This window comes from Apium graveolens, chromosome 5 (genome assembly GCF_009905375.1).
Source record: "Apium graveolens cultivar Ventura chromosome 5, ASM990537v1, whole genome shotgun sequence".
NCBI classification, from domain to species: domain Eukaryota; kingdom Viridiplantae; phylum Streptophyta; class Magnoliopsida; order Apiales; family Apiaceae; genus Apium; species Apium graveolens.
Genome location: NC_133651.1, coordinates 258,010,105 through 258,034,591, shown reverse-complemented (window position 1 = coordinate 258,034,591; position 24,487 = coordinate 258,010,105). Strand labels below are relative to the sequence as shown.

General features: G+C 38.7%; 1 protein-coding gene and 1 pseudogene across 1 annotated transcript; both read left to right on the top strand.

Annotated features, from left to right (window-relative positions):
- The window catches only part of LOC141661709 (putative alpha,alpha-trehalose-phosphate synthase [UDP-forming] 10), a 104,435-nt pseudogene extending 103,592 nt beyond the window's left edge, over positions 1 to 843 (top strand).
- An 8,292-nt stretch (positions 844 to 9,135) lies between these two features.
- Positions 9,136 to 12,352, top strand: LOC141725095 (uncharacterized). Its single transcript, XM_074527482.1, has 7 exons — positions 9,136 to 9,437; positions 9,554 to 9,634; positions 9,715 to 9,891; positions 10,544 to 10,714; positions 10,876 to 11,088; positions 11,171 to 11,259; positions 11,424 to 12,352. The coding sequence occupies exons 1-7, from the start codon at positions 9,341 to 9,343 to the stop codon at positions 12,096 to 12,098; spliced, it is 1,503 nt and encodes a 500-aa protein (XP_074383583.1). The 5' UTR covers positions 9,136 to 9,340; the 3' UTR covers positions 12,099 to 12,352.
- The last annotated feature ends 12,135 nt before the right edge of the window (positions 12,353 to 24,487 follow it).

Genomic DNA, 24,487 nt, shown 5'->3' with positions numbered 1-24,487 from the left:
TTTTTCTTAAAACATCCTTTCTAATGTGTAATTGTTTAATCATGTATTTATTTCCTAATAAATTGTCAAGCAGGTGGAGTAGGATTTCTGACCGGAAACGCAGTCCATTGGCTATAGATATTGAGTGGAAAGTAATTGTAGAACCTATTATAAAATAGTACACGGAGTCAACAGATGGCTCCTTTGTAGAAACTAAGGAGAGTGCTTTGGTGTGGTATCACCAAGACGCAGGTCCTGACTTTGGGACCTGCCAAGCAAAGGAATTATTGGATTATTTGGAAAGGTCCTTACAAATGAACCCGCAGTTGTTAATATAGGTCAATATATTATTGAAGTTAAGCCACAGGTATATACACTTTGTGTCCATGAAGACATGAATTATATATTAGCCTGTGTAAACCTCTGAATGTGAGAGTATAAAATACTAGGAAAAGCTTTGTATTATATCAAAGAATATAGAGTTCGATTACTAGCAGTAAAATGACATAACTTAACAAGTTATTTAAGAACATCAAAATGCAAGGTGTAAGCAAAGGATTGGTCACTGAGAAGATATTGACAAATATGGTTAGTAAAGGGAAGCCTCCAGATTTTGTTGTGTGCATTGGAGATGACAATCCCGATGAAGATATATTTGAGAGCATCTTGAGAATTATTTCATCCCTATCCACCCCTGCTCCAAAGGTATTCGCCTGTACTGTTGAGAGAAAGCCAAGCAAAGCTAAATTTTACTTGGATGATAGTGCTGATGTTGTGAAGCTGCTTCAAGGCCTTGCTAATGCTTCGAATCCAAAGCCTCGACCAGCGCCACATGTCAAAGTTTCTTTTGACACTTTTGTGTGAGATAGAAAATAGAGATGTTAAAGCTACTATATTTTGGTATAAGAGAAGTGTTTTTTGGCATCAATCTTAACTTATACTACACATGCTTTATAAGATCAGAATCAACAAAAAGGTGACAGACATGTTTGAAGAAAATTTTATTTTAGATTACAAAGTTTGCTCTCATTTGAAATATAGATAGTCGGGGCTTTCTCATTGAAAGCCACAATTATTGTACAAGCACACTTTGTTTCCCCATCGTATTTCCTACTCTGAAACAGATCTTACGTGGATGAGGTACATGCACAATTAATCTCTATCTGCTACTTCGGGGAAGAATCTTGTTTCGAAGAAAAATTTAGAAAGATATGTTATCTTGTATGCCAGTTATATCTACATTATGGTCGTGATTCTAAATATTAGAATTTAGAGCTGAATGTCACGGACTTAGAACTCCCTTAATTCAACCGCACCGGCACTTAGCTCTTGTCTCCCCTTGAGATCTACTAAGTAAGCCTTTCTAGACAACTAAATGAACACACACAAGAACGCTTAGAGTATTTGAAGAAAGAGAGGAAATTTGATTAATAAGAGCACTAATGTTTACAAGTGAGAGTTTGTACAACTTCTTGGATGATCTTCCAAATGAGGGGACCTCCTCTATTTATACTACTCTAAGGAGGATTCTAGAACCTTTTATAATATTCCTCCACTAAAGAAGGTTCTAGGGTTTTCCACCTAAAATATCTATCTAAGATATTTTTAAGTACATTCCACATGATTCTAGATCTTTCTTTTATTTACAAGAGATTACCATAATATTCTAGATTACTCTAGAAAGTTCCGTAACAAAAAATTGCATGGACGGGTCCAAATTTAAGCGGTACATGACATTCTCCCCCACTTAATTCGGAGACGCCCTCGTCGACATGTGATAATCTTGAATATGTCTCTTGAATTGCCATAAGTCTTGTTCATTCTCCCATGTAGCCTCACTTGTGGGTAGTCCTTTCCACTTAACCAAGTATTGGGTACTTGGTGGTATGCCTCGACGCCGAATAATTTGGTCGGCCAACACCTCGTCTACTTCTCGTTCAAATGACTTTGTCATTAATGGAGGTGCGCGAGATGAGTCATTCCTTAAGGGGTCTTCCACGTCCTCATGATAAGGTTTAGCATGCTCACATGAAAGACTGGATGAATCTTCATGTTGGAAGGTAGTTGTACCTTATATGACACATTTCCTACTTTTCCAACTACCTCAAATGGTCCTCCATACTTTCAAATGAGCCCTTTATGCACCTTTCGAAAGACCTTAAATTGTTGGGGAAGAAGTTTGACCATTACCTTGTCGCCCACACGATACTCCATTGGTCGTCGCCTAACATCCGCTAATTTCTTCATTTTTTTGGCCGCCTTGGTTAAGTATGCTCTCCATATCTGATTGCTCCTCCTAAGAATTAGCCATGTGCAAGGCTCCGGGACTTTTCCCACTTTGGTGGTGTGCAACGGAATGAAGGGTTAGGGGTTGTTTGCCCGTTGTGAGCTCAAAGGGGCTCTTGTTTGTTGCCTCGCTCCTTTGTAAGTTATAAGAGAATTGGGCCACATCCAACAACTTTTCCCAATCCCTTTGGTTAGCCCTCACAAAGTTTCTTAAGTAGAACTCAAGTAAAGCATTCACCCTCTCGGTTTTCCCATCAGTTTGGGGGTGAAAGCTAGTAGAGAAGTATAGTTCGGACCCCAAGTAGTTAAACAATTCTCTCCATAACTTCCCCGTGAAGTGTGGGTCTCGATCACTTATGATGGTTTTGGGGAGCCCCAAAAACTTAACTACATTCTTGAAGAACAATCGTGCCGCCTCCTCAACAGTGCAATCGGTGGTGGCGGTTATGAACGTCCCATACTTAGAAAATCAGTCCACCACCACCATGATAGAGCCAAAACCCTCAGACTTGGGTAAGGCCGAGATAAAATCAAGTGAGACACTCTCCCATGGTCGAGTAGGAATAGGGAGTGGCTCGAGTAGACCCGTCGATTGCTTATTATCCACCTTGTCTTGTTGGCACACAAGACAAGTCTTCACATAGGCCTCCACATCATCCTTCATTTGGGGCCAAAAGTAGTTCGCCTCTAGAAGTGCATAAGTCCTTCGTTGCCCCGGATGGCCCGCCCATTTTGTGTCATGGCATTCCCTTAGTAAGGTCTTTCTTAAACTTCCCCATCTAGGAACATAAACTCTTGCTCCTTTTGTGTAAAGAAGACCGTCATCTACCCAAAACCTTTTTGCCTTGCCCTCCATCGCCATGGTCATGAGTTGGGAGGCTACGGGGTCTTGAGACAATCCCTCATTAATATTCTTCAAAAGATCCCCCGTGGCTTGGGTAATAGCTGTAAATTTCGCATTCCGACTTACGGCATCGGCCAAAACATTCGCCTTGCCCAGCTGGTACTCCATAGTAAAGTCAAATTCCGCGAAGAAGTCTTACCACCTAGCTTGTTTAGGAGTAATCTTTCGTTGTGACTGAAAATAGCTAGTGGTCACATTATCCGTCTTGATGGAGAAGTGGGAGCCCAACAAGTAATATCGCCAAATGCGCAAGCAATGAACAAACGCCATCATCTCCTTCTCTTGTATCGTATAGCGTCGCTCAGTATCATTAATATTGCGAATCTCAAAGGCAACAGGATGTCCCTCTTGCATAAGTACCCCTCCAATAACAAAGTCGGAAGCATCAGTGTGCACCTCAAACTCCTTAGAACAATCCAGAAGAGTGAGGACCGGTTCCTCCGTGATCGCCTTCTTAAGATCCTCAAAGCTATCTTGGAAAGCTTTGGACCATTCCCAAGTTTTGTTCTCCTTGAGAAGGTCTGTGAGTGGTGCGGCTCTAGAAGAATACCCTTTGATAAATCTTCGATAATAATTAACTAAGCCAAGGAAAGATCGTACCTCGGGGACCTTGGATGGTTACTCCACTCCTTGATAGCTCTTATCTTCTTTTCATCCATCCTTAGTGTTCCATCCTTGATGACATGACCCAAGAACTCCACCTCATTCTTGGAAAATGAGCACTTATCCTTCTTGATGTAAAGCTCGTTCTCCCTCAAGAGCTTGAACACCATCCTCAAGCTTAGCATGATCCTCGAGCGTGTCACTATAAATCACAATGTCATCAAGATATACCACCACAAAATTATCAAGGTAAGGGTGGAAGATCTCGTTCATAAAAGTGCAAAATGTGGCCGGGGCATTAGTTAGCCCAAACGGCATCACAAGCCACTCATAGGCGCCATAGCGAGTGACACATGGGGTCTTCGGCTCGTCACCCTCGGCGATTCTTACATGATAGTATCCCGGCCTTAGATCCACCTTGGTGAAGTACTTTGCCTTCCCCAACTTATCAAATAAGTAAGCAATCAAAGGTATATGATACTTATTTTTAATAGTTACCTTGTTGAGAGCCCGGTAGTCAATGCAAAGCCTTAGCGACCCATCCACCTTCTTTTGAAATAAGACCGGTGCTCCATAAGGTGCTTTGGATGACCTAATTTGCCCCGCATCCAAGAGTGATATGAGTTGCTTCTGAAGTTCTTCTAACTTTGGGGGTGCCATCCTATATGGTGCCATAGCCGGTGGTTTAGCGCCCGGCTCAAGATCAATCTTATGGTCCACTTCCCTCCTTGGTGGAAGTTTCTTAAGTAGCTCTGGTGGCATCATAACTTGATTCTATTCTAGAACTTCCTTGATTATGTTTGAAAGGGTGGATCCATCTTCTTTTAGTTCATCATCCCTCATGACTACCGCCATGTAGGTCTCTTCCCCCTTCTTGAACCCCTTAGATAGTTGCATGGCCGATAATGTCTTCACCTCCTTGGTGCCTTCTATTGTTGGGACCATGCAAAAAGCCCCTTCTTTCATAATACACATTGAGTTATAATAAGCATCGGGATATCATTCACATACCTTAGAAAGTCCATATCCAACACAACCTTGTAGTCATCTATTGGGGCCACCGAGAAGTCTATCTTTCCTTTCCAAGTGCCAAGTTGTAACTCGACGCCATGTGCTACTCCCTCCAAAGGCTTGGCCTTAGCATTGACGGTCTTGAGCCACCCACTTCCATTAGAGATCTTAAAGCCAACCCTTTTGGCTTCCTCAAAGTGATGAAGTTATGAGTCACACCCGTGTCTACCATGGCTTGGGTCTTGTTCCCATTCACAAGTGCCTGCACATACATAAGCCCCTTGCTTCCTTGTGGTTTTGGCACCGGTTGGGCCTCTATGGCATTGAGTAAGCGAATCGATCCAATGTGCCCCGTATCGGATGCTTGATCGGTGGTTCTCTCTTGTTGCTCCATCATAGCTGAGAGGGAGCCAAGCTTCCAGTAATCCTTCATGGTGTGAGGACCTTTACAAATGAAGCATCCCCCTTTTGGCACAAAATTCTTCTTCTTTTTCTCATATACTTCCTTCTTGGCAAACTGCTTGTACCCCTCCCGTTTGTCCTTGTAATCATTGGGGCCTTTGTCTCCCCTACCTTTTCTAAAAGTAGTAGGCCTAACATTGGACTTGGGTTTGGAAGATTCTCCCTTTTGAAACTCCGTCAAAGACTCGGCTACAACAATAGCTTCATCCATATTCTTGACATCCCGACGTTGTAGCTCTTGCTTAGCCCATGATTGAAGTCCATCTGTGAAGTAGAATACTAGATCTTCACTCGTCATGCTCGGGGTTTGTAGCATAAGAGTTGTGAATTCCCTTACATATTCACGAATGGGGCCTCTATGGCGTAGTTCCCTTATCTTCTTCCGGGCCTCATACACCAAATTCTCCGGGTAAAATTGGCATTTGAGCTCCTTCTTAAAGTCCTCAAAAGTGTCGATGGTGCATAGGTCTTTCTCAATGTCAGCCTGCTTCCTCCGCACCACAAAGTAGCAATATCCGAAAGATAACGAGTAGTCATACGTACCTTGGTTTGCTCATCTGAGACTTCCATGCCCTCAAAGTATTGCTCTAGATCCCACAAGAAGTTCTCAACTTCCTTAGCATCCCTCTTTCCTTCGAATGACTTGGGATTGGGGATCTCGATCCTTGGTGCCTCCCTAGTCACCACGCCCCCATTACGAATTCCGGTCTCAATCCTTGAGAGTTGAACCTTGATCTCGTTAATTCCCTCTTCTATTCTAATATCCACGACATTCAAGCATTCCTTATGGACCTTGCCTTGATCTTGAAGCTCCAAGATATCATTCTTCATCCCTTCAAGATCTGACCTTGTCTCCTCCACCTCCTCAAGCATATGATGCTCAAGTGTTTCAAAGCTATTGGCCATTTGCTCAATGCGTGGGATTAGTTCACTCATAGTTTTTTCAAGAGTAGAAACTTTTTCTACAAGTTGATCAAAGTTAAGACGAGACTTACTTGAGCCTCGAGATTTTTTGTCCTTATCACTTTGTGGAATAGCATCCCTTCCTCGGTCATTGACGTTGCTAGCATCAGTGACTTCATCTCCTCCACTTCCCATGATGTCTTCCTTCCAAGTTACGTCCTTCGCAACCTTTGGCTAGGATACCACGTTGTCACAGACTTAGAACTCCCTTAGTTCAACCGCGCTGGCACTTAACTCTTGTCTCCCCTTGAGATCTACTAAGTAAGCCTTTTTAGCCAACTAAGTGAACACACACAAGAACACTTAGAGTATTTGAAGAAAGAGAGGAACTTTGATTAATAAGAGTACTAATGTTTACAAGTGAGAGCTTGTACAACTTCTTGGATGATCCTCCAAATGAGGGGACCTCCTCTATATATACTACTCTAAGGAGGATTCTAGAATCTTTTACAATATTTCTCCACTAAAGAAGGTTCTAGGATTTTTCATCTAAAATATCTATCTAGAATATTATTCCACATGATTCTAGATCTTTCTTTTATTTACAAGAGATTACCATAATATTTTAGATTACTCTAGAAAGTTTTGCAACGAAAAATGGCGTGGACGGGTCCAAATTTAAGCGGTATGTGACATGAAGCTTAGTACAGTTTTTTTTCCTTTTTGGTGCTAAATAGCATGGTACAATTCTAGCAGGATTGCATTTCTAAAATGAAAACTGGTTGGTCTGTATTTTCATGTCATGTTAATGTTCCGAACATGGTACCACATTTGGAGAACTATCACTGCTGGGAATTTTATGTTTGAATATGGCTGCAGCTGAATAGTTTAGCTGGAGTCGAGCAAGAGAAGCAGAGTTGTACTAGGAAGCCTTTCGGACTCAATGTGGAGCTGAATGAGCAGCTGCAGGACTGCTGTATTTAACCAGTGTCAATATTTTCATGTTAAGATGACATTTTGCAAAACATTTAAGCTAATGCCACGAGGACAAATTTATCCACACTTCATTAAAATAGAAGAATGCTTGTAATTCTAAATGTTTTACTTCATTTCCAAAAATTAGAGGTAGAAGAATAATCGGTTATCTCAAGTCCATTGCTATATAATTTAGTGAAGCGATTTTAAATAATAAATTTTGTTGACAGCGAGAAACTCTTTGATTCAGTTGTGTGCATCAGAGTTGACAAACCATATGAAGTTATGTTGTTCCAGGGCATCTTGAGCATCGCTCGTTTCCATTCATTATCAATCCCTGCTGCAGAAGTCTTAGCCTCCACGATTGCATGAAGCCCAAAGTACAAGTTGAATGATACATTGACAAAGACTAAAAAGCATAGTATATGCGAAGGACATCTACAACTACAATGTCCTCTCTAAGAAACTATCCTCAAGTGAGAGAGAAAGGAAAATGCATGACAAAAAAAATTCTAATACATCTCATGGTCGCTGGATACCCAACTTCGGAGTGGAAAATGTTAGGTTTTGTTCTGAGAAGTAGTTAAATAACCCATACAACATGGTTTATGGTCGATTTATCCGCCGTGCTTAAGGTTGCAGATTACTTGATGAAGAATTATGAAGACTGAAGCACACCATGTTGTGCATTTTAGAGTTTTGTCTCAGAACATTGGAATAAAATACAAACATGCGCGCAACCTAAGATAAGGACATTGCTGATTCATCTGTTGTCCTGAGGCTGCTTGTTTACTCCCTCCGTCCCTCCCAAATGTTTATATGTTTATGGGGCGCGGAGTTTAAGAAAAATGATAAAATAATGGAAAAAAAGTTGAAAAAATGAGTAAAGTAGGGGGACCGATTAATATTATATGTATAAAATGATGGATATAGTGGAGAAAAGTAGTGGATGTAGTTAATTTAAAAATTATAAAAACTTTACTATTTTTGAAAAAATTTGAAATATAAACACTTGAAAGGGGCATCCCAAAGAAGAAAGTGTAAACAAATGGGAGGAAAAAACAAGTATATATTTGTTAAAATGATGAAGCACAGAATGCATTTACAACTAAATTACACTTCTAGAATACTACAATGAATGAATGATTGATTTGTTGGCATTGGGGGCAGTGTCACATTCATGTTCAGATAGCAATACCGGTAACAAAGTCATTAAATGGAAATGTCTTTTGTTTCCTCCCTATTGTCATGCAATACTCCAAGAAATATTTCTACCATTTCTTAACTTGTTCCTGAAATTAAATTATACAATACTCCAAGAAATACTTCAAAACAGGCCGTCCAAGTACTTAATTTCCGGATTCAATTTAAATGAATTTAAGCTGATTCATTTTATACCGGTGATAAGGAAATAATAAACGTTCAAATCTAAATTTAAGAATAAACTCGAATCCGCAATCATCAAGACATCACCAACCAACCAAATCCCACACACAAAATATGACACAAATGATTTACAAATTGCTGTTGCATACGTACGCCATGTTTGTTTAATGGTATTAAGCAGGGGATAGAATTATAATCCTTTAAATTTTCCAATCTCATGTTTGTTTTGTAAAAAATTAGTGAAAGGTTATTCAAGAATTATAATCCTTTAAATTATCCTATCCCATGTTTGTTTTGTTGGAGTAGAGGATAGGATTATAATCTCATCTAATGCTTGGTGGGAGGAGGTATTGTTTTATCCCCTCCTGCAAGTCATTTTTTAAAAGATTATAATTCCCTCGTTGTTATCCCATATAAAACAAACATATGATTAGAAAAAAAAGACTATATTTCAATATAGGATTATTTAATCCATATGACTAATTTTGTTGGGATTAGTTATCTCCGTATTATTATCCCGGAATTATAATCCCAGAGTCATATTACATACACACAACAATTATATATAGTAGTAATACTGTAACAACCAACATAATTCCCTGCTAAAACCACTGCACACTGGTCCCTCACCATCTTTCCACTTTCTTCTTTTATTTGTCTCTTTTCTCTCGCTCCTCAACTTTCCTCTCCCTCTAAAAACCCACAACTTTTCTCGAAAACTTCAACAAAAAGCCACTCACTTCTCTCAAAAAAAGCTAGGTTTTTTTTAAAAAAAAATGCAGGGTCTAAATATACTTCATTTCTGAGCTATTTTTTGTATTTTCCCCAAAAATGTTGCTACAGACCAAGAATGTATGTGTTTTGGCTCTTACCCTTTTGCTTCTTTTCCCCGTCTCCTCTGCTGCTACTTCACCTACTTCCCCTGCAAGTGAGTATACATACATATACTAATATCTATATATATTTATTTATTGCATTTTCAAGATTCTTTGTTTTTGATCTGATTTAAGCTAATTTTGTGTTTAAAACTGTTGTTAATTGTAGAGATTGTTAATGGGGTTGTCTCAAATGCTGTTTCTGTTTTGTTGAAATGGTTGTTATCACTCAAAGCTTCTACAAAAACTGGTATGGATCTTTGTTCTTGTGTGTGTTTGTGAAGATTTTTAGTGTTGAAGAAATGGGGTTTGTTTATTTTTGTTGTTCAGCGATTTCGAACCGCCCAATGATGAAATTTGAGAGTGGATACACTGTTGAGACAGTGTTTGATGGAAGTATACTTGGGATTGAGCCTTATAGTGTCGAGGTTTTGTCTAGCGGAGAGTTATTGGTTCTCGATTCTGCTAATAGTAATCTCTACAAGGTTTCATCCTCTTTGTCGCAATGTAAGTGGCTGTTGTGAGTTTAGATTTGATTTTAATATTTTTTATTGAAGAATTTGCATTGTCTTGAAGCATTTCTTTGCTGGGTTTTATGTTATTTTAGCTTAATGAATAACGACATTTGACAGCTTTGAGATTTTAGTTATGTTTATGGAAGATTTTCAATTATTTTGAAGCATTTCTTTGTTGGGTTTTATGTTATTTTAGCTTATTGAATAATGACATTTGACAGCTTTGAGAAGCCTATTGGTTTTGGTTTTTTGGTCCATAAGCATGTGTATCAGCATCTGATATAGGAATATGTGTTTCTAATTGGAGGGGGCTACAATTTGGCATTTTATTGTCATGTTTTGTTCTGTTGCTTACATACTACTAACTTTTGAGCTCACTTATACTCCTACTAAGTGGTATGGAGTACTCAAGGATATACTATTAATTAAGTACAACCTGTCACTGGAATCTGGTGTCATCCTTTGAATTTTGTGCGGCATTACATCTTCATTATAAGTATCCTTATCAACCTTCTTTAGTATGTAGCAGACTTGAGTAGCATTTTGTAGTTCTGCACAATATGTACACTTATTTTATTGTTTCACATTTCTGGGGTTTTTTTACCCTGGTCTTAATTCTAACTTGTGATTGTGGACCGCTACAGTTACCAGACCAAAACTTGTTGCTGGATCTGCTGAGGGATACTCTGGACATATAGATGGAAAACTTAGAGAAGCTAGGATGAACCATCCGAAGGGGCTTACAGTTGATCACAAAGGAAACATTTACGTTGCTGACACTGTGAATACCGCAATTCGGAAGATAAGTGATGCAGGTATCACTATTTCCTTTTGATGATATGCATTTGCATAGAGAGATTTTAAGATAAGTGGTTGCCTAACATTCATGAGATGTCACTATGACTGGAGTGCAGAGGCGTTGAACAGTTCAATATGGGAACAATTAGGTTTGAAATGGTTAATTTGATTGATGCAGGGATTACAACAATTGCCGGAGGCAAATGGGGCAAAGGAGGAGTGCACGTTGATGGACCTAGTGAAGATGCAAGATTTTCAAATGATTTTGATGTGGTTTACATAGGAAGTAGCTGCTCCCTTCTCGTCATCGACAGAGGATATAAGGCAATCCGTGAAATTCAACTTCCTTTCGATGATTGTGCTAATCAATATGAAAGTGGTTTCCCTCTCGGTAAGCTAAAGTCTCCAACTTACTTCCACTTCTACATATATTAACTGGAGAAGGCTTAAAAGGTGATAAAACCTTCATATAGGAATCGCTGTGCTTATAGCAGCAGGCTTCTTTGGTTACATGCTGGCATTGTTACAACGCAGGATTGGTTCAATCGTGTCTTCTGAAAGTGTAAGTTCAAATAATTTCCTAAATCCGCACTTACTAATTATGTGCTAAATAATCTCTTGCATTATCACCATGTTGAAATTGTTGCTTCCATGAAAAGTTATGAATCATTACCATTCAATGTGATTAAATTGAGCTGTTTATCTGTAAATGCTTAATTTTGGCAGGATCAGGGAACAGCAGAAACAAGACATACTTCCAGTCCATACCAAACGCCTCTGATATCATCAGTCAGGCCACCATTGATCCCAAATGAGGATGAACAAGAGAGACAAGAAGGTTTTATAGGATCATTAGGAAAGCTTCTTTCTAGTACTGGAGCTTCAGCTGTTGAAATCTTGGGTGGAATATTTCCCGGGCTTAGGAAGAAGCATCATGAGTATCAGTTTCCAGACCAACAGGAATATCTGCAAGAGCACAAGTATTCGAATACATGGCCAGTGCAGGACAGTTTTGTAATACGAGAAGAAGATGAACCTCCCTCTACTGAAGCAAGAACTCCTACTCCACGAAAAACATATCCCTTTATGTCCCAGGATATTGAAAAGATGGAACAGTTTCGACAAAGCCGCAAATTTTACAGTAGTTGGGATGACAAACTTCAGCAGCAGCGACAGCCGGAGCAGACACACAGACCACAGCAACATCAACATCAACATCGTCAGTTCTCATCCACCCCAGAGACTTACTATGAGCAGAGCAGGGAGAAAACAAATGAGATTGTGTTTGGAGCTGTTCAGGAGCAAGGCAAGCAGCACAAATCCGTGGTTATAAAGCCTTTGGACTACCGTAGCGGTACTCGCTCTCGAGTTAATTCCAGGGGTGATCCTCCCCCAAGCTAAGTAAATATATTTATAAAGTTTTGATGTTTCAAACATATTCATCCTATAGTAGGTACTTGAAACTTAGGGGGTCAAAGGTATAGCAGATATAATATATAACGTTGGCAGAGTAGGGATTTATTGTTTGAAATGTATATTCAATGAGGTGTAGGTACATTACAAAGCAGAGTGTATGGTATATGAGTTTGGAATGTTATTGTTCTCTCCATTGCTAAATGGAAATTCTTAAATAAGCTCCCTTCATTATTCTTGTATACTTTATGCATCACATGAATTTAAAAAAAGAAACCTGTCGCCGCAAGATTCTTTCATATGTTTTTTTGACAGTAGAGGGACCTTTTTATAAGCAGTCTGCAGATAACGGGCTCTTCAGTTCTCTCAAGTAGATGCAAATGCAAGGTCCAAGCCTCCAAGGTCGGTGATTTTATCAATCATCTCATCAGTCGCGTGCAGGAGCTGAGAGATGGAAAATTCTAGCTGGTATTGGTAAATGAACTTTTTGATATTCGTCTCTGTTGTATTCAAAGTACTTTTCATGTCCATATCTCATTCAACGGTAGAGTTTTTTGCTCAAAATTCATGTAACCAGAAAAGAGCACGGTATAAATTGCTCATGAAGCAATATATCAACATCATCGGAATATAAATGATCAAGGGGGTTTAAATTTGGTGAAAGGTATACCGGAACCTCAACAGTTGAATTTTCTGCTTTTTTCTCATTTTCATATTTTTTTAAAACTACTTTAATAGTAAAAAAGGTCAGATAATTGAATATCTAGACCTTGTCTTCGACCTTTGAATTTACAATGCAAAACCAGTGTTTTGGAGATTTCTAAGAGTATCCTTAAAAGCCTACAAGCTTGAATGGTCCCTACTTCATCGGTCATGCTACCCGAGTTTTAAGGTAGCAGGACAGGAGTACTTGCATGCTTAAACAACCCGACTTCACAAGATAACAAGATAGTTCTTCTCTTTAGCCTGCCTAAAACATTTTGTGAGCTCCAAACTCAGATTTGGTAAGAAAAAAAGAGAGGGAAATAGATGGAGGGAAATTTGGTAGTACGTTACAGGATGCATATATCATGTATTTAATTTCAGAGATTAAGAAGCAAAAAGAAAGATTTACCGAGAGAGAGAGAGAGAGAAATGAGATGAGATTAACAGAAATGTTGAATTATCAGAATGCATAGATCCATAGTCTGTTACAAGCTTTATACTAGAAGTACATCACACTCAATTAACAACCTTTCCCGCCTAAATGAATATTCAATTAATATTCTATTTATTTATTTATGAATATCACTTCTAAACTTCCACTAACATTCCGGACCTCTTGAGAAAAGACTTGTCATCAAGGTCACTTCTAAACTTCCCTTAGCATTGCAGATACGAATTGGGGAAATCGCTGCTCAAAGGTTTATGCTACCTCCCAGGACGCCTCTTGATCCCATTTGACCAAGTACTGCACCTGAACTTTATTCTTAGACTTAACCACCCGTTTATCCAATATCCAATACAGTTGCAGGAGTTTTCTGACCCTTAGTTGGAAATTGATGCATCCAGTGAGGAATATAAGTAGTGACTAGCAGCTGACCATGAAAACCCTTCAACTGAGACACATGAAATACATCATGTATTTGTGCCAAGGCTGGTAATTCAACTTAAATTGCACTTTTACAATTTTAGCAACAATCTGGAAAGGCCCAAAATACTTGGAGGAAAGTTTATTATTCTTCCTGGCCTGCACAAAAAATTGCTTATATGGTTGCAATTTTAACCACACCCAATCATCTTCGGCAAAAATTCTTTTTGACCTGTGCTTATCACTATAATACTTCATTCTGGTTTGTGCTCTAGTCAACTGATGCTTTAGAATAGCCTCCCTCCTTTGTAAACTTCTATCAACTTCCTTGTTGCACGATTCCCCAGCCAAATATGGTAGATGGAATGGAGGAATTTTATTATATACACAATCTCAGAAGAAGTTTTTTGTGTAGATGTATGGTAATGAGTGTTGTACCACAACTCGGCTAGAGGTAACCAAAAATATCAATATGTCTCCTTGGTACCACACATGCATCTGAGATAAGTTTCTAAGCACTTATTGACCACTTCTGTTTGTCCATCAGTGCGTGATTCTCTCGTGAATCGCCTTCAGCTGTATGGTAAGCTGAAGAAAGTTTCAAGTCAGTACCATGTATAGAAAATAGTGCCTGCCAAATGTAACTGAGGAAAACAGCATCCCTGTCACTCACTATAATTCTTGGCCAACCATGTAACCTAAAGTTATTGTTCAAGTATGCTTGAGCCTGTTGAACAACTGAAAAAGGATGAGACAAACTCACAAAATGAGCATATTTGCTTAATCTATCCATCACCACAAATATTACATATTTGCCATGAGATATAGGAATCCAGTGATAAAATCCATAGAGACATCCACCCACACCTCTGCAGGAATTGGCAAGGGTTGTAAGAGTCCAGGGTATGCTGCAACATCATACTTAGCTGCTTGACAAATATGACAATTTCTTACATACTGTCTTACATATTTAGTTAAACCCTTCCAATTAAACAACTGCTTGACCCTTTTTACTATCAAGTCTCTTCCAGAATGGCCCCCTTCAGATATAATATGATGTCATTGTAGAATTTTAAGCTTTAAGTCAGAATCAGGCCCCACAAAAATTATATTCTTCTTATACAATAATCCCCCTTGCAACTTATAATTTTGAACTACATGATGCTGTTGTAATTGATGTATAATATGCATGATATTATCATCTCCTTGGTAACTATTTCTAATCAACCCTTCCAAATCAGATGAAACCACAAAAATAGCCAAACACAGCACCTTTGAACCCTGAATCCTAGATAATGCATCTGCAGCAACATTTTCTTTTCCAGATTTATATTGAATCTCATAATCAAATCCCAATAACTTGGATAACCAAAAATGTTGGAAAGAAGTTGAAATTTTCTGCTGCAAGAGCCATTTAAGACTTTCCTGATCTGCTTTAATAACAAAATGATTATTCAGTAAATATTGTTCCCATTTTTGTACTGTTGTCACAATTGCCAATAGTTCTTTTTCATATTCTGATAACCTTTGCCACTTAGGCCCCAAACTCTTGCTGATAAAAGCTAAATGATGACCATGTTGCATTAAAACTGCTCCAATTCCATATTGAGAAGAATATGTTTCTACTATAAAAGTAGCAGAAAAATCAGGAACAGCAAGAACTGGAGAAGTACTCAATGCTTCCTTTAAGTTATTAAAAGCAACTTGAGCTTTATCATTCCATTGAAAAGAACCTTTTTTCAACAAGTCAGTTAATGGTTTACTAATGATTGCATAATTTCTGATAAATTTCCTATAATACGCACTCAGTCCTAAAAAACTTCTTAAATCCTTGACTGATTTTGAAACTGACCATTGCACTATAGATGATATATTCTTTGGATCAGTTTCTACCCCTGGCCAGAAATGAAGTGTCCCAAGTACTCCACCTTGTGCATTGCAAAATTACACTTAGACTCTTTAGCATACATTTGATTTTCTTGCATCAGTTGTAACACAGCCTCCAAATGATCCCAGTGATCAGTAAGATTCTTGCTGTAAACTAGAGTGTCATCAAAATATACAAGAACACTCTTCCTTAGCAAGGTTTTAAAAACTGAATTCATCCATCTTTGGAAAGAAGCGGGGGAATTTTTTAACCCAAATGGCATAACTAGGAACTCATAATGCCCCATATGTGTCTTGAAAGTTGTTTTATAAACATCTTGAGAATCAAGCCTCATCTGGTGATACCCAAACCTAAGGTCAAGTTTTCTAAAAACTTAAGATCCAACCAATTCATCTATAAGTTCCTCCACCACTGGTATAAGGAATTTTTCCTTGATAGTCCTTTTATTTAGCTCCCTATAATCAATGCATAACCTCTAAGTGCCATCTTTCTTGCCCACTAATACAACAGGAGAAGAGAATGGACTAGCACTATCTTGAATTATCCCTCTGTCTAACATCTCATAAACCAACTGTTCAATAATATCCTTTTTGTTTAAAGGGTACCTATAAGGTCTAATATTGACTGGGCTTGACCCTGACAGCAATGGTATCCTGTGATCATGCACACCTCTATGAGGTGGTAACTCTTGAGGTTCATCAAACACTGACTTGTACTTTTCTTTGAGAATATCCAATTATATAATTGATTTCTTTTCAGATTTCAACTCTGAAGTCATCAACTGGATGTCCTTCCCATCCTCGGTCACCTCCACTCCTGGTTCCGTTATTGGAATAAGCTGAAGCATACACAGTTGAGACGCACTTTGTAATAATTTTGCTGAAGGTTTCTTATCAAGCACCCTTAATTTGTGTGGTACCACACCTTTTAAGGTGACAGGATTATAATGCAAAATAAACTCCATTTTTAACTGTTTAAAATCCTAATAGATTGGTCCTAAAGTGCTCAGCCATTGCACACCCAAAATCATATCACAACTTCCCAATGAAATCACCATTACCTCAGTAATAAATTTCTTATTATTCATTTCCCAAGTAAAATTTTTGCACACATGGTTACAAGAAATGTGATTTCCATCAGCAACTGTAATAGCTTGACGAGGTATCTTTTGCATAGAACATCCTATCTGCTTAACAAATTGTAAATCCATAAAATTATGTATACTACCAGAATCAGTCAAAATGTGCATTACCTTTCCTTCAGCTAATCCCTTAACTCTCATAGTCTGAAATGTTTGGCTACCCACTAAAGCATTTACTGAAATACAAGGATCACCATGAATTGATCCCCCTCTCTCTTCAGTTTCAATCACATTATCACCCTCCACAATCTCATCTGATTCCTTCCCAGGTACTTCAACAATGAAAAGTTGAGGTTCTTTAAATTTGCACTTATGACCTCTCTCATAGACTTGATCACAAAAATAGCATAATCCTTTTGCTATCTTTTCTGCCCTAACATCTGCAGGAACATACCTGGTTTGTCTAGGACCTAAAGTTTGAGGAGGAAACCTTGCTAAGGCTAGTTGGTTTCCCTTATTCTGCCCATTTGTCACATGATTAGGTAAAAGTGGTGTTTTGCTATTAGCCAACAAGGGTTGAGAGTATGGTGGTTTAGGCACATTCTGGTTGGCTATTGCTGGTTTGAAGGTTTTAGCACTATTGACAAATATTGCTTCTTCTTGTAACCTAGCATAATCAATTGCTTCGGAAATTATGGCTGGCTTAAAAGCTTTTACAAAAGGTTTAACATCTGGCCTCAAACCTCCAATAAAACTATCCAAAACATATCCACCTTACAACACATAATTATTCTGTTTCATTATAGATCTCAGATTCTCAAATTGATCTACATACGTCTCTAGATTATCATGTTGACAAAGCTTATTAAAATTCTCCACTATGTGGGTAGTGTCATCCCTAAATCTAGCAGTTAAATCCACAATGAAATCATCTCATTCCATATTTCTTCTACCATACAAATAACTGCTAATCCAACCCTCAGCCTTGTCAATCATATACAATGATGCCAAATTAACCTTTTGATCATCAGAAATCTTACACAAATCAAAATATCAAGCACACTTTTTCATCCAACTCCTAGGGTTTGTACCATCAAATTTAGGGAATTTGAGTTTAGGCACAAATTTGAGTGAATTAGGGTTACCTGCTTCAAGATACGTGCATCTTGTGGCATTTCTTGAACTAGTTTTTAGATCTCTGACTATCTGGCCTTAAATTCTCGCCACTTCCGTCATCAATTGAGCCAAATTATCATCGATTTGAGTCAATTTTTGTGTCTGTATACCTTGGTGTTGTTCGAGAGATCGAACTTGACTTTCAATTGCATCGTGATTTCGTGATTGAATCTCCATCGCCGTAGTCTTCCTAGTTTTCGCCATGTTTCATGAATTTACAATCACATAATCATTATTGCCCTGATACCAATGTTACAGGATGCATATATCCTGTGTTTAATTTCAGAGATTAAAAAGCAGAAAGAGATATTTGCAGAGAGAGAAATGAGATGAGATTATCAGAAATGTGGAATTATCACAATGCATAGATCCATAGTAAGTTACAAGCTTTATACTAGAAGTACATCACACTCAATTAACAACCTTTCCCGCCTAAATGATTATTTAATTAATATTCAATTTATTTATTTATGAATACCACTTCTAAACTTCCCCTAACATAGTAGTACTCAGATTTAATGATTTCAACCTGACTTAGTGCACCTGCTTGCACCATCCGCTTCTCAAGCAGTCAGTATCAGTTTGTCATCCTACCATTGATGGTGCGAATAATGCGGAGTCAGGTTTTACATAATTATGTTGGTTTAACACAACAATTTGTTTAATGTAAAAAAAAACACAACAATTTGTTAAAGTATCAAATAGGTGGTAAAATATTTATCACATACTTTTGAAGCCTCAGATATTATACTGAAGCATAGTAAGCTACAACTCAGGAAAATCCAGATAAAAGGTCACTAATATAAAACAAATGCCTTGGTGAGATTTTTTCTTGGTCAAAACTTTAGTTTATGGATATGTGCTGGTTGGATGATCTAACTTCTAAGTCCCTTTTTTAAACTTTGGGCTTGCGGTTCTCTTCCTCGCTTTACCCTACAATGGATCTGAGGATGATCTAGAAAGGAGTTGGAAAAAGTTGGACTAGCATTCATAAAGATCACAGCTATAGCATACTACACATAACAATCACGAACAAATATATGAAATTTTATAAAAAACCTTACATACAAAATTCTTTTGCTCTTATATACTATCAGAAAGAACCATAATGCAGTTACTTTTTACATGCATCACATTGCAGACCTGAAGGTGACCGTGAATGTGTTTTTATGTATTATCATATAACCAGATTTCTAGTGAATGTGTTTTTATGTATAATCATATAACCAGATTTCTAGTGAATGTGCTGCTCCTGTTCTCGTGAACGTCCTACTCGTCACGAAACTTGCTTCTCACATAGTTCCCGTAATCAAGTCGTGGCTATAGATGGTTATTGATGTTGGATTAAGAGCTTAATCTTAATCTAATCTTCATGGTTTTCACTTATCTTGGTGATTAGTGTAATTAATCATCGAATTAAGACTAACAACTTGTGTTTAGCCACAATCAGGCTTTTCTTGGAGGACTGATATGATAAGCAACACTCTGTGTTGCTTTGTTCGTTTAATGTGTCCTTTATTCTCATTTCTTGATCATTTTTCCTATCATTTTTCGGTCTTTTTTCGAGAGATAACTGCTAGCGCGAAGCAGACAAAGTTGTGACCTGTTGTAGCAGGTACCTCTTCTCTTATAAAAGAAGATGAGAGGTGCTCATTTTCATTCAGACGTTCATTTCTCAACTTCTCTCAAGTTATGGAAACTCTCAACTACTTAAGTTGTTCAAGATGTCTCAAGATCCTAGTAAGTCCTCCACCTCAGCCAAGGAAGCCATGCACAAGAGAGCTACAATCCGATCACTGAAAGGTATAGCCTTTGTTTCTTCGTATTCCCTTAATCGTTGTTCCGATAGTTTAAAGAGCATGCTTGATGAGCGGGCTGATGAGTATTCAAGAACTATTCAATTTGATGCATTCAAGAACAAGAGCGTACTTGATGAAGAGGATGTCGACGAGATTCTGTCCAGTTACCCCTAGCCTGACTGTGTAGAGGTTTGCAAGGCCAAGTCCAATGAGAGGACTTGCAAACTGAGTGCCAACAAATTGTATGAGTAAAGGATAGCTTTGAAATTCGGGCTAAGAGTTCCCCTGCACCCCTTCATTCCGAGACTCCTTGATGAGTTGAAGGTTCACCCGTGACAGCTTTTACCCTAATGGGTGGGCTTTCATTATTATTTTCATCATGAGGTGCAACGACCTTGGCATTCCACGAAGTGTCTCAATGCTCCGAAGTATTTTTATATTGAAGGCATCTCCATCCTCTAGGCCCGGCTGAGTTCTTCTACAACACAGGCCCCGTGTTCCTAACATTGTGAACACACATTATTTTCACGATTCTATCCACCAGTGGAACAAAAATTTTATGGTCTTGGAGTGGAAGAAGGGCGACTGGGGAGTCTACTTCAGACGTGATTTCATCTGTCCAGTAGACAGTGCTTACTACATCATTCACCTCACAGATGCTGAGCTCTATGATCGGTATCTCCTTATTGATGATAATGGAAGGACCCCTTATTAGGGGTTTGTTACGGAGATGAAGCTCGTGGAGGTTGGAATTAGCAACCTCTCTAGAGAGGGCATTCATTTTTATTCTATCTCAAAATTGGTCAAGTTTGTTCTTATATCCATCTTTCCTTTTTTTTGTTTCAGCTATTGAGGCCCTGGATGCACTGATTGATAAGAGCGACATGATTACGGGAATGATGGTCAGGGAAGCTGCCAAGTAGGTTACTCGCATTCCCAAAGTCCCGACGTTCCTTGAGGCCTCTGGCTCTGGAAAGAAAAGGGCAAAGGATTCGGATGGAAACATGAAGATTCCCTTCGAACCTTCATGCAGAATATCTACCAATGACTCGGTATTTAGGAGTCCGGCCTTTGCTCTTGAATAGTCCAAGAATTGTATTACTCCTCCAAAATTTCTTCACGTCTCATCGGGTGAGAAGTTGCTCGAGGTCGGGGTGTTAGGGGCTCACGCCTTATACTAGGTACATCTTAAATTGTAAACGTTCAAATGTACTTCTTTTAGTGAATTTTCTTCAGAGTTTTCATGAAATTTTCACAAGAGGGTCATGGGAAATCCTCCAAGAGGCCCTGAACCACCCTTTCAAGAGTAACTGGTCGGCCTAAAGGCCTCCATGTGGAGGACTCATCCCATCCTGGTCTTAGTCGGCTGAGATCAAGCCTTCATGAAGGTCTTGGCCGGTTGGGACTCTCTGTGTTGGGGATTCGGCCCTCTTGAGACTTGCTTGATCTTAGTATTTTACCCTTGTTCCCTTTGGAGTTAGCCTTCTTATGACTTCTCTTTTCTTCAGAAGAGTGAGAGTCTAAGGCACACCAAGCGGAGGATAAAGCCGCTCTCCTCGAGAAGAAGCATGCCAAGGAGATGAAAAAGAGGAAGATGGAGTGGAGAAAGCTTGTGAATGTGTGTCATGGATCCGAAGAGTTTCTTTTGATGATGGATGATCATGATGATCAAATGTGCCCTGTGAACCTGGCTATAGGATGGCAAAGAGGCGTCAAGGACATTTATGGCATGTATGCAGATGTGGTTGATCCGAGCCTTTTCACTTTCCCTCGGGAAGTTCCCGTGATGGATCCACCCGGACAGGCCTCCGGGTCCGTACCCAAGACCTCCCGTCAGCAGTCTCTATCCAGTTCGAGCCGTAAGGGTTCTGGTTCTAAGGGGAAAGATCCTTCAGGAAGCCCTAACTCCAAGGAGGCTCTCTATGGGAAGATCCGAGAGCCGGTCACAGGGAGTAACAGCTCTTCTTCCGAGGTTGGTTCAGATAAAGATGGTGAAGAAGAGGAGGACGAGGTCGCTCAGAAAGAGGGGAACGAAGATGAGGAGGAGGAGGAGGATTCTTCAGATGAGTGATTGTGATAGCCTTGCATGGCTTTAGATGCCACATGTGGCTTTTTATTCATAACTTTATTTATTTAAACTCTCATGTTTTGTTACCTATTTGTCATTCGATACTAATTTGTGATCCTTTGGGATCTAATCTATGCATTATTTGGTTTGATTTTATACTTATCTTTTATTTTCAGCATTTGGTCTTTTGGGACTTGCATTCTTTAGATGCCCATACTTAAATAGATTGGTAGACAAGATGATAGAAAAAAACTTGCATAAATTGATAATATCTTTGAAAAACGGGTTCAACCCTTATATAAGATGGTTTCATCGGCCTTATTTATATACCTATTATTAAGTACTAGGAACATGTTATGAATGTCCTAAACATGATAAACCTTCAGGTTTAAAGCATGCCAAGTACGGGGCACTTTATCACCGTTCAAGGTCGCTAACTTGTAGGATCCTCGTCCTAATGACTTCCTGACCTTATAAGGCCCTTCCTAGTTAGGGGTTAGTTTTCCTCTCTCCCTGACTCATGACGCCTCTATCTTTCTTAAGACCAAGTCTCCTTGATAGAAGAACCTCTCCTTAACCCTTCTATTGTAATAGAGGGAGGCTCTTCGTTGATGCTCTGCATTGGGGGCGTTGGCCTTATCTCTGACCTCGTCAATGAGATCAAGAGCGAGTCTCATGCCTTCTTCATTAGTTTTTGGTTCATAAGCTTCGACTCTAGGTGATCCATGGGTAATATCTAGGGGTACCACAACTTCGGCTCCGTAAGCCAGCATGAACGGGGTAGATTCAATCGTCACTTTACAGGTGGTTCGATATGTCCAAAGTATAGGCAGTAACTCATCGGCCCAAGTGTTCCTCGAGCGTTTGCCCCTTTTCTTTGGTCCATCTGGGAAAATCCGGTTAGCATCTTCTGCCTGCCCGTTTGCCTATGGATGGGCAACCAAGGTAAAGCGAAGCTCTGTGTTGTTATCATCACAGTACTTCTTTAACTTTGCATTATCAAATTGTCGCATATTATCCTTGACAAGGATGCGTGAGATACCAAACCGACATTTCATATTTTCCTAGAAAAATTGGATAATTTGCTTGGTGGTTATCTTTGCTAGTGTCTTAGCCTCAATCCGCTTTGTGAAGTAGTCTATGGCTACCATAATGAACTTCCTCTATCATGATGCCATATAAAATGGACCAAGTATATCCATTCTCTACATTACAAAAGGGATGGGTGTGCTGATGGATGTAAGCCTCTCTAGGGCTGTCGTACTATCAGCGCATGCCTCTGACATCTGTCACATTTCTTTACATAAGCCTTTGCATCGGCTAACATTGTTGGCTAGTAGAACTGTGACGCCCTCCAAATTCGGGGTCTAGATTTGGGGGTCACTAACCGATAAACAAAACTAAAATAGGCACAACGGAATAATATAATAGATATGACCCCTTGCATGCAACTGGATCGATCCAGGTTATAGTATGAAACAGCACTAATACAAACCAAATATTATTACAATCTATAAGTCTATTTAGTTTTACATACTATTCAAATTTTATTATAAACATCTAGACTAGTCAAGAGTCCCAAACGGTCTACCTGGAAAACACACCAAACTATCTATAAGCACACAACTCCTGATCAAACCTGGAACTCAAGCCTCCTCTGACCTAGCTGAAAGAGTCAGGATAATAAATAAGTATGAGCAAAAGAAATGCTCAGTAAGCAGTATATATCTTAGGATTTAAAACATCAACAACATTATATCTGAAGAACAAAACCAAACAACAATACCTGAGCAGTATCAAAAACTGATATAAGTTTTGATAATAAACAACACTTTTATATATCTTTTTGTTTTGGATTAGAATCCTCGAATGACGGTGTGTTGTCGCCGGTGATCAGCCGCGGAGCAACAACGGTATGCCGAAGTATATCCAACTAAACAAAGGGTACCCAAGGCACATATCGGCCTAGCAAGGTATTATATCTTGTATAATACATAACTCACACTGGACTGCCGCCACGGCCTCTTACGCAACCATCCAATCCATAAAAATAATTTTTAATCAAAGGAGTCAAATAAAATGACATCCTTAACAACATAACTCCCCATTTCTTATGGTCCAGAGTTATCTCAACAATTGATGGCGAAATAACTAGAACAATTATTTATTCGCTAATCTCAACTCAAAGTTTCACTGTATAGAGTAATTTGCAGCGAAATATAAAATATTTGTTATTCTAAACTTAGAATAGTATAGAAACTGATATAATAAAGTTCAAAATCAATATCACTTGCATGATAAGTGAAGATATAGATATTTGCAATTACACTACAAGAAAGTTGAGGAATACTTGCACAATACGATTCATAATAATATCACTTGAGCAATAAGTGAAGGTAGGTATACTTGCCTGGTATGCTTAATAACTTCTCACTATAACTCTGGTTTATAGCTGCTGGCTACTATCTTCGTCTAACACTTGACTGCACTCATTACTACTTATTTCTATAAACAAAAGGACTATCTTAATTGACGGAACCAAACTCAGTCGACGTACCCATACGTCTACCCGATCGTTTATAACTAATCATGGCATTTTAAAACTATAAATAGATATCATGCATATCACATAGCATGTAATCATGTTATTCATATAACACAAAACCACATATTTCATGTAACAAATAAATCAAATAGTCAAAAGATAGGTCTCTGTACGTTCAGAATTGAAATCAGGTCAATAACAGTGTTTAACGATTAAATACCGACTCAGAGTGAATCACAACTCAAATGAC